Genomic DNA, 10,619 nt, shown 5'->3' with positions numbered 1-10,619 from the left:
GTTTGCAAGCCCCGGGCCGAGATGCATTCTGGGACTTGTAGTTCTCCTTAGAGGCCGGAAGCTCAGAAGCGATGGACACTACCGAGTCCCACCACGAGGTGTCGCCCTTCGGCGAGTACGGTGGGCCTTATCCTTTACTCCGGAAGACTAATAGACCTACAACAGTCACAAAACGGGAGATTCTTTGATTGACAGAGAAGTCCTCAATCAAAGTCAGGATTCGGAGGTCAAAGCCCGTCCTCTCTGGCTTTGTTGGCTGGAGGAACGAAATGATATTTATATAAACCAATGGGGAATTCTTAGGAAACTAGTTAGTGTCAAGTGACAAACCAGAGTCTATGAATCGATCCCTAATGTCATTGGCCGGCACTTTTGACTGGCGGGTCTTCCTGCCAATAAGACTTGGGTTTTCTTGCCGTCGGGGGCCTCCCATAATAGGCGGAGCCAACATTGCCTTTTCCCGAAACACCGCCTCCTGGCCTTGACAACTCGCTGCCCCCACGCTATTGGCTCTTGCGGAAAAACGACAGTTCTGGAGTCCAATGAACCCACCGGGAGATCTCCTGGGGGAAGGTTCACTCAACCATAGGCCTATGCCTCTCTTTCACTGGCTCGTGTGTACGAGTGGCAGCGCGGCCGGCCAATCGGGGGCGGTGTGAGGGCTTTGGGCGCAGCCCCGGAGCCCGGGCGGGAGGTCGCTCGGGTCGGGTGTCGTCTGAGAACCGGATGAGGCGGCGACTGTGAGGCCGAGCCGGGAGCGGGCGTCGCGCCGAGGCCCGGGCGGGCGGGGAGCAACGGCTGCGGACGCCGCGGGGCCGCGTCGTTAAGGGCCGGGGGCAGGCGGGGAGCGCGGGGCGCTCGGGCCGGGGCCGCCGGCGCCATGGGCAACCGCGGGATGGAAGAGCTGATCCCGCTGGTCAACAAGCTGCAGGACGCTTTCAGCTCCATCGGCCAGAGCTGCCACCTGGACCTGCCGCAGATCGCCGTGGTGGGCGGCCAGAGCGCCGGCAAGAGCTCGGTGCTCGAGAACTTCGTCGGCCGGTGAGCGAGCGCGGCGGCGACGGCGGGCGGGCGGCGGCCTAGGGCGCGGAGGGCGGACCGGGAATGGCGCGCCCTGCGCAGCCGGCGTAACTGCGGCGCTTGCGTCCCCGCGACGGGGACGGGGACGGGGAGGCGGGCTCTGTGGGACGCCCTGGGCGGAGGGCTTCCTGCAGGGGTTGGGGAGCCGGCTCAGGCCCTTGGGGCGTCTCACCGACTGGGGGGGGGGGCGTGGGCCAGGAAGTGCGGTGGACCGTCGCCGACTCTTCTGGTCCCCCCTTTCGTGGCTGAATTCTACCATCTGGTTGCCTGTGGTTCAGGGTCCCTCTTCTCTGTCTGTCCGAAACCTGCCAGCTAGATACCTATTGGTTCGAACCCCTGTGGTCTGGCTGGCTGTTCATTTATCTGGAGCAGCCCCTGCCGTCTGGTTAGCTGTCTCTCTGTCCTGGATAGAACCCCTTGCCACCACCATTTGGCTGTCCATCTGCCCATTCCCTCAGGGTGGCCCCCTGCTGCCTGGCTAGCTGTCTGGGGTGACCTGTGCTGTCTGGCGGCCCGTCCGTGCCCCTCGCAGACTTTAACACTTAGCCGTGCCTCTGTTGGGTTACTCTGGCAAGCCTCTGCAGTCTGACTGGCAGGCTGGACCCTAGGGGACTCGGTTGTCTGGTTCTCCTAGACAGACTCTAAAGCCTGGTCCCTGGCAAACGCTGGCTTCTCTCACAAATAGATCCTTTCGTCTGTACAGGTGTCGGCCTTATCTTAGTCTGCCCATCAGTGCCCTGGCAGGCCCTGGCTGCCTGGCCCCACCTCTGCAGTAGGGAGGAGGTGGTGGGAGCATGCAGAGGACAAGGGAGCTGAAGGATGAAACCTGAATTTCCCTATCAGTTGGAAGTAGGCCCTGGGGGCGGGGGGGAACCTTTCTGCAGGATTCTTTCCCGGCCCTTGTCAGGGTGCTCTGGTATCCCAGAACACAGAGGCCAGCTCCCAAGCGAAAGCCTGCAAATTGGGGGCCCTCGTTGGAGCCTTATCAGGCTTTTGGGCAGCCCTGAGAAGCCTCAGTGTGCCCATCTGTCCGGTGGGCAAACTCCACTCTCTGGGCTGTTTCCAGGATTCAGGAAGCTGATGAATGAGAGCTGGACATGTGGCCTCCAGGGGTGTTTGGTTCTTTCCTCTCCCTTCCCCCGCCTCTTGCCCTTCTGCCTCCTAGATGGGCTGTCACTTCTCCATTCTGGGAAGGACTCCATTTGTGCCTGTGGCTGCCAAACGATAACATCACAGTAATCGTTAGTATTACTGTGGTTGTTATCGGTGTTGAGGGGTAATGTTCATCTGGCAGGCCCCAGGCTGAGTTCTTTTGTCAGCCTCTTGAACCCCATAGTGAGCGAGGTGGAAGTTCTCTTATCCCCACCTTAGACAGGAGCAGGGAGGCTCAGAAAAGACTCATTCTTGGCCCAAGGGCACCAGGCTAGGGCTCACTGGAACCCAGCTGGGTGCCCAGCCCCGCCCTGCCTTCCCGGAGGCCTGGAGTTTGGCTGTCAGCGGCATGAATTTCCTCCTTTGCTGCTTTGTCTCTGGCGCCTTGCCTGTTGTCCACTGTGGCGGAAAGGTGTGGACTTGGGGTCAGCCGGGCCTGGGCTGAGCCTTGGGCTGGGCTGTGGGCCCCTTTGCATGGTTATCTTCCTCCCTGCCCAGGCTTTCGATGGGCACACAGCAAAGTTCTGTCTATTTCATTTGCCTTGGGACTTTGCTCAGGTGGTTTGGCCTCTCTGAGCCTCAGTTTCCCCTCCTAAAAATGGGGTGATGGTCCCTCAACAAGACTGTTGCCATGATGCAGGGACATGATGTGTTGAAAGTGCTTACTTAACACAGTGCGTGGCACACGGTAGGTCGACAGGGACAGGCTGTTATTCACCATGCTGGTTCCTCTCATATCATCAACAAAAACTAATCAGAATGAAAGTGCTCAAGTTACACACTGGACTGCATTTAAGCTTGACGAGGCTGACACTGCTATGATCCCATTTTACAGAGCAGAAAACGGAGGCTCAGCAGAGCACTCTTGCTCAAGGCCGTTCAGTGAGGAACTGGGGGCTCTAGGTTGGGGACCTGGGGTCTCTCTCCCCTGCCCACCTCCCCTCAGTCTCTCTGCCCTTCGCCTTTCTCTCTTACCCACCCATCCAGGCATCTACTACTGAGCTGGCTTCTGTGGCAACCTCCTCCCAGAAGCCTGCAATGTGACCTTGATCGTTGAGAGCATTAGTTCGGGGCCTGAGAACCAGAGTTTTAAAAAAGCTTCTCAGAGATGGGTTGCTCAAACAGAGCTAACTTCTTTTTATTTCTGGAGCGTGGGTCAGGTTTCTTAGCTACCGAGCCCTGCCATAGGGGGACGGCAGGCAGGCCTCATTTTGAATGAGAACCTGTTTGCCTCTTTGCACTATGGATCTTTACAGTGGACATCTTGTCTAGTTTCAAGGAACAAACGAGAGAGTATGTCAAGGGCCTGGGCCTGGGGGTCAGCACAGACTGCTCTGTTTCATTGCTTCCTCCTTGTTGGTTTTTCTAAGAATGTGGTCCAAGGGAGAATGGCCCAGTTAGCTCAGCCTGTACCAGTGATTGCAGATTGACAGCTGGGGGCCGAGGCCTGCTTGCTGGTTTTTGTTTCACCTGCATAGCATTTCAAATCTTTTTCGTTTTTAATTAGCTGCCAATATTTATATTTTGCATCAAGATTTGGATTTTTGCATTGCTTAGCAAACACCCACAGATCTTTAGAGTTTAGTGGTGGTGTACATGGGCCTTAGGCCTTAGGCCTTAGGCCTGACTCCAGCATGTTTGGGTGTGTGAATTTGGCCAAGTGGACTCAGGTTCCTTTTCTGTAAAATGGGGTGATAACTACACCCTCCCCAGGGGGACTGCATAAGTTAATGGGTGTTGAGTGCATTGACCCTATCTATGCCCCTGGCAGCTGTTGTTATAATCCTCATATTCTGGCCTCCCTAGGCCCAAGTCTTGCTTGGCATCAAGTGCCTGGGTCAGACTAGAAGTGGCCACGGGAGTGCCACACTCCTCACTCCTCCCTAATAGTCGCCCAGGCTCATTTTACATTTGCCTGGGGACTCCTGGCCCTGGAAACCTTTGAGTTTAAGACCCTTGGCTTGTCTGCCCTGTACCAGAATGTGGCCCTAAGAAGGGGGAAGGATGTAGCTCTCCAGTGACCCTGGTCTTTTAGCCTCAGCAGCCAAATGGAGGGAGGAGCTTGGGAAATTTTTCCTTGGGAGAAGAGGAAGCCGAGGTTGAGGCCTCCAGCTCAGAACCCCCAGGGCTGGGCTTGATCCCATGAACCTTTCCCCTCTGAGCCTTGGTATCCCCAGCTAGGAAATGGGGCTGTTAACAGTATCTACTGATGGGCCCCTTTCAGGTGAGCAGATGGGTGTGTTTCACCTCTTAGGGGAGATAAAGTCATCTGGTGCCTATCATTGAGGGTGGAGGGAGGACTAAATGCTTCAAAGAGTGTATAGCACAGGAAGAGTGCTTAAAACGCTGTGCAGGGCGCCTGGGTGGCTCAGCTGGTTGGGCGACTGCCTTCGGCTCAGGTCATGATCCTGGAGTCCCGGGATCGAGTCCCGCATCGGGCTCCCTGCTTGGCGGGGAGCCTGCTTCTCCCTCTGACCCTCCCCCCTCTCATGTACTCGCTCTCTCTCATTCTCTCTCTCTCAAATAAATAAATAAATAAATCTTTAAAAATAAAATAAAATAAAACGCTGTGCAGTTTTCATTTGTTCATTGAAAAATGTTTTCTGAGCACATGTACTCTGTGTGTGGCCCTGTTCTGGGGTGCAGACACAGCCCTGAGCAAGATACCAAAACCCCTGCCGTGGGGGGCAGATAAGGAAGGGGGCAGAACAGGGTGGAAATTGATAACTGTTAAGGAAAAGAAGAGCAGGCTCCTCCTGGAGAGGGCAGGGGAAAGTTCGGGTTTTAAATAGTAGGGGGCTGGGCATCAGGGAAGGCCTTCTTGGGAAAGTGACATTTGAGCCAAGACTTAAGCAGGTGAGGGGGGAGCCACCAGTGGAGATTTGCTGGGAGAGCGTCCCGGGCTGTGGGAACGGCCGGTGCAAAGGCCCTGAGATGGTCCTGTGCCTGCAGGCCAGTATAGCAGGAGAGTGGGGGGAGATGACATTAGGAGGTGCTGGGGTAGGGTGGGGGCCCAGGAGGGCTCTGAGCAGAGGGAAGGCTGTGGTGGCGCCATTCCAGTCGTTTCGGACCTGGTTCTGGGCAAGCTGAGGACTCTCCTTCGATTTTCAGCTTTACCTCAATTTTCTCAGTGAGTGGTACTTGCTAACTCACAGAGGAGCCCAGTGCCATTTTTCTTTTGACAAGAATCAGCTGCCCATGGGTCTCTACCATCTCCAGCCCCATTTCCATTTGGTCTTCGGTGATGTGTCTCTCATGGAGACATGGCCACACCAGGCTGCTGCCTGGCACACAGTGGGTGCTGGACAGATACCTGTCAGATGACTGGTGGCCGCTCCCGTCCCCGCCAGACCAAGGGGCAGGCACACGGGCTGCTGCCTGGGCTGGTTTGTGCCTTCACAGATCGTAGGTGTTTAAAGTTGCTTGGAGGGGCACCTGGGTGGCTCAGTCATTGGGCCTCTGCCTTCGGCTCAGGTCATGATCCCGGGGTCCTGGGATCGAGCCCCGCATCAGGCTCCCTGCTCAGCGGGAAGCCTGCTTCTCCCTCTCCCACTCCCCCTGCTTGTGTTCCCTCTCTCGCTGTTTCTCTCTCTGTCAAATAAATAAAATCTTAAAAAAAAATAAAAATAAAAAATAAAGCTGCTTGGAAATGACAGCTGTTGCCATTGTTTTTCCTTTCGGTGGAAAACTAAGGTTCCTTTGCCTGTGTGGTCGGTAGTACCCGGGCCAGCCTGAATGGGGAGCATCTGGAGGCGCCGGTGGAATGTGGCTGTCCCTGTCACACGTCGGCCGAATGACCTCACTTCTCGCGTCTGGGAAATGGGAATCAGGATGTTCCCTCTCCCCTGGGAGCGGGCTGAGGATCAGATGAGCTAATCCTTGTGAAATAGGAGAGCCCTGCCTTTTGCAAAAGCCACGGGTGAGGACTTACCGGCAGTTAATTTCTTTTTCTGCAAAGAGATGGAGTTCATAATTACTTTGTTAATATAAAAGACCACCTTATTTTATTTATTTATTTTTTTTAGAGGTTTTATTTTTTTATTTTTTAAAGATTTTATTTATTTATTTGACAGAGAGACACAGCGAGAGAGGGAACACAAGCAGGGGGAGTGGGAGAGGGAGAAGCAGGCTTCCTGCCAAGCAGGGAGCCCAGTGTGGGGCTCGATCCCAGGACCCTGGGATCATGACCTGAGCCGAAGGCAGACGCTTAATGACTGAGCCACCCAGGCGCCCCTAAAGGTTTTATTTACTTATTTGACAGAGAGAGACAGTGAGAGACGGAACACAAGCAGGGGGAGTGGAAGAGGGAGAAGCAGGCTTCCCGCTGAGCAAGGAGCCCGATGCGGGGCTCGATCCCAGGACCCTGGGATCACGACCTGAGCCGAAGGCAGACGCTTAACAACTGAGCCACCCAGGCGCCCCAAGACCACCTTATTTTAGCGCAAACGTGAATTGAGTGCCTCTCGTGCAGGCGGGCCTCATTCTGGCTTTCGCCCGGAGGAGGGTGGGGGGCAGGAATATAACCGGGACCTGCCAGTGAGCCAGATCCTGAAATGCTAGCGGGAGCCCATTACTGGTGTGTTTCTAAGTGAAAATGGTGGCTGGGATCAAATACTTGGTGGGAGAATCATTTATGCTCACTTAGTGTATGGTGGTGGGAGCGAATTGGCTAGACAAACAGTGTGTCTGACAACCAGCTATGAAATAGCTACTCAGGGAGCGAGAAAGAGGATTTAATGACCCAGGAGGCTGTGGAAGACCGTTTCGTTTCCAGACCCAATGGAAGTGTGCTCTCACCTCGTTCGAAGCAGTTGTATTTTTGGCGTAAAAAGCCTGGGAAGGTGTATGCCTCCTGAACCCCCCATGTGGGTGGTCTCCCCATATGATTCTTGGTTTGGTTTTGCTTGTTTGGATTATGTTCACGGTCAGGAAGACAGATTTCTCCAGAGCTCAGCTCCGGGCGGCCAAGTGCTTTTTCAGAGTTAGGGATAATGGCCCTCGCTAGGTACACGGATTGAAATCCCCTGGTGGTGAGCTGGTGGTTTCTGGGGCGAGGGCAGAGATGAGCTTGTGGACAGCTCTAGATTTAGGGTTTTCAGAGGTAGCGCCGACGGAAGGGAACCATGTGTCTCTCCAGGTGTTTGCATTTGGGTCAGAGCCACATCTGCCAAGCTCTTGCCAGATTTGGGTGGAAATGCTGAAATTACAGGGCCCTCACTTGCAAGAAAAAATGGGAACATCAGCTAACCCTTAATTTACTGGAGTTGCTAACCACATGCTGTAATTAAGCCCTTATTGTGTGAAAGCTTTGGGAATATGCAAGCCGATAATGAGATATTTATAGGACATTAGCTCTCATCCGAATAAAAGACAAAAATTGCCTTGCCTCTGAAGCAAGATGGCCCTGGAGAGAAAAGACTCTGCTTCTGGGTGCGTTTTGGGTTCCTCTTAGTATGGGCAGTGTGGCCCCTGCTGGGTGCTGGGGATTTTCCCTCCCGGAGTCACCCTCAGCTTGAACAGGGAGCCGCTGACTCTTGGTTTCACCTGCTGCTGGATGTTGATGACACAGTAGGAGGTGATGTTTGTGGAGCATCATTCTGTGCCATCCCCTGGGGACCTCTGTCTAAAATCTGACCTGGTGGTCCCAGCAGCATCCTTGCTTTACAGATGAAGAAACTGAGGCCAGAGAGGGGAACTGACTTGAAGTCTGCACTCTGGGAGAGGGGGCTGAGATGGAGGCCTGAACCAGCAGGCACATGAGGGTCAGGAAAGTGCCTGTGGGAGGCCTGCTTTCCCTAAATTTTCATTATGCAAGTCGGACACCGAAGGCCGAGTTCTAGTGAAAAGGAAACCGTGACCCATGAGGAAGAACATGCTTCAGCCCCATCCCGTCCTCCCAGTTCCACGGGGGGAGCACCACTGTCAGGTTGGGGTGGATCCTGCCAGACCCCTCTTGCGTCTTTTTGTCCATAAATCCTTGCTGGTACCTACGGAAAACCTGTAGCACTGCCAGCAGTTGGTTCTTTTTCAGCGTATCTCTTTTCTAGAACTGGGACCACCTCCGTTATACGGTGTGGAAAACTTGTTTTCCAGCCACTTAACACATCCCAGAGGTCTTTCCATGTTGGAGCGTCTGTCACTGCTGCTTGGAATTTCCTGACAGCCGCAGAGGGGTAAGGAATGGAGGAAGGGGCCAGCAGGAGTTGCCGTGACTGTCCCCCTGAGAAATGGCAGCACCCTCCGTGTGCGTAATGCACGCTGGGGCCTCGGCACCAGGCGCCTTCTTGCCTTGAGGCCGGTGCTCGATCCCTGTTTACTGGTGAGGAGATTGAGTTAGAGAGGTTTGCCCAAGGATGTTGGGGCTGCGGGTGGCCAAACTTGAACCCAGAGCTTTGGCTTTCACGGGAGGCCTTCCCGGGGCCTGCTGGCCTGGACCTGGAGTGGCTGCCTCAATCCGTGGCCCAGCTTCCTAGGGTCGAGTTTTCACTCCTTCTGCTCTGTTTGTCCCACAGAGTGGCCTCAGAGATTTCTGGAAAAGGCCAGGTGTCGAGGAGTAATCCAAACCCTCCGTAGGTCCTTGCAGCGCCCACTGACGTGCTCAGTACCACACCTCGGTTGCTTGATTGGCCTCTTTCAGTGGCTGTCGGGGGTGGCTCTGGTCTTCCACACCGAACAGGCTTTGCACATCTTCGGTGCGCTCGCTGTGTGCCAGGTGCTGAGCGCTCTCTGTGTGTCCTTTTGGGTCGGCCCCATCTTACAGACAAGGCAGCTGAGGGGCAGGCAGGTGGGGGGCCTCCAAGTCCCCGCACTTGCCCACTGGTTCACTCAATCAGTATTTGTCTCCAGTGGAGAATGGTGCCACCGTACCAAGCAGCAGGGTCTGGGCTTGAATGGGGGTGTTGCCACCAGTGAGCCCCAAGAGCTTCTTGTCCTCTCGGGAGGCACAGGGAGAAGGGGTGGAGGCATGTGGAAGACACAGGTTCTGATAGGGCACCTTGGGGCAGGAATGGTGGTCAGGGAATGCTTCCTGGAGGAGGCGTAGGTCTTTCTGTTGAGGTGAGGAGGTTGGGCAGGAGCTGGCATTCGTATGAATTCGTACTTTTATGGCCATCCTGCCTGGCTGTGGGCCCCAGCTCGTGGCTTGAGCCCTGTTCATAGGCGCTTTCTTTTCTTTCCTTTTCTTTTTTCCTTTTTTTGGTTTTTCAGGTTTGATTTTATTTCCAGTTAGTTAACACAGTGTTGTATTCGTTTTAGGTGTGCAATATAGCGTTAGCTCAGCATGACACCTGCCCTCCTTCATCCCCTCTCTTTTTCGTGGCTGTGTAGTACTCAGATACAGAGGCACCTTGGTTTATTTACCAGCCTCCTGGGGATGGATGTTGAGGTTCTTTCTAGGCATCTAGTCCCAGATTTGCACGTGGGCAGGGGGCACCTGGGATTGGTTTGGAACTGGTCAGAGTCCTCCACCCTGGGTTCTCGGCTCCGGCCCTTAGCCCCTGCCCTCACTGGGTGCCTGTGGACCCGTGAGTGGGGGCACGTCCCTCCTCTGGCATAACCTGCCCAGGCTCCTACCTCACTTGGGGTAAAAGCCCAACTTCTGTGCCCCCCTCCGCCCCCCCACGCCTCCAGCCCTCACCTCCTCCCCTTCTCCCCCTCCTTCATCCCTCCAGCCACACAGCCTGCTCCCAGAACCCCCCAGGCTCACTCTCACCTGACGCCTTGCTCTTCCCTCATTTGCATCTCTTTGTCCAGAGTTCTGTGTGCCCTGCCCCACCCCTCTCTTCTTGGGTCCCTGCTGAAAGCTCATCTCTCTGCGGGGCTGACACTTACCTACCCTGGCTCACACCGGGCCTGGCACTCTCTCAGACCCCCTGCCCTTCTGTGTTTTCTTCTGAGCTCTTATTAACACCTGAAATTATTTTCATTATTTGTCTGTCTCTGTCTGCCCTCCTCCCAACCCCCAGCATAATAGCAAGTTCTCACAGGCAGGGGTTTTTGTCTGTGTGTTCCTTGCTTTCCCGGTACGTAGTAGGAACATGCGTATTTGTTGAATGAATGTACCTAGAAACCAGAATTGGATTGATTTCACTGCGCGGATGTTCATTGAGGAAGGGGGCTGGAGGACGGTGCTGAGACTCCACGTTGGGGGCTCACAGTGGTGAGATGGGGCATGAGGTGCTCCAAGGGGGCCAGAAGCAGGCGCATCTTCTTCACGGGGAGGCCTGTGATTTGTCCTGTGGACACTGATAATAACAGTATTGTGCTAAGACCCCAGGGCCAGCCAAGCTCGGATGTCTGTCTGGGCTGACTTCCCCAGCTGTAAGAGGGGTCCCCACCCTGGGCTGGGGCAACGGAGGCCCCACAGAGCTACCAATGAGCTGCCCCCT

At 55.0% G+C, this 10,619-nt stretch overlaps 1 protein-coding gene across 12 annotated transcripts in view; it reads left to right on the top strand.

The window, feature by feature from the left end:
- Positions 1-794: 794 nt before the first annotated feature.
- Positions 795-10,619, top strand: part of DNM2 (dynamin 2) — an 86,010-nt gene continuing 76,185 nt past the window's right edge. For 6 of the 12 annotated variants that reach the window (XM_034997689.1, XM_034997692.1, XM_034997684.1 and 3 more), the window contains exon 1: positions 795-1,041. In XM_034997689.1, the coding sequence (XP_034853580.1) occupies positions 881-1,041 (161 nt within the window). In that variant the 5' untranslated portion in view covers positions 795-880. The remainder of the gene's footprint in view (positions 1,042-10,619) is intronic. The other 6 variants (XM_034997695.1, XM_034997694.1, XM_034997688.1 and 3 more) reach the window with 2 other exon arrangements.

The sequence above is a fragment of the Mirounga leonina genome, unplaced genomic scaffold (assembly GCF_011800145.1).
Source record: "Mirounga leonina isolate KUSES-001 unplaced genomic scaffold, KU_Mleo_1.0 Mir_94, whole genome shotgun sequence".
Taxonomy (NCBI): domain Eukaryota; kingdom Metazoa; phylum Chordata; class Mammalia; order Carnivora; family Phocidae; genus Mirounga; species Mirounga leonina.
The sequence above is the reverse complement of the archived record's forward strand: the minus strand, read 5'-3'. Positions and strand labels throughout refer to the sequence as shown.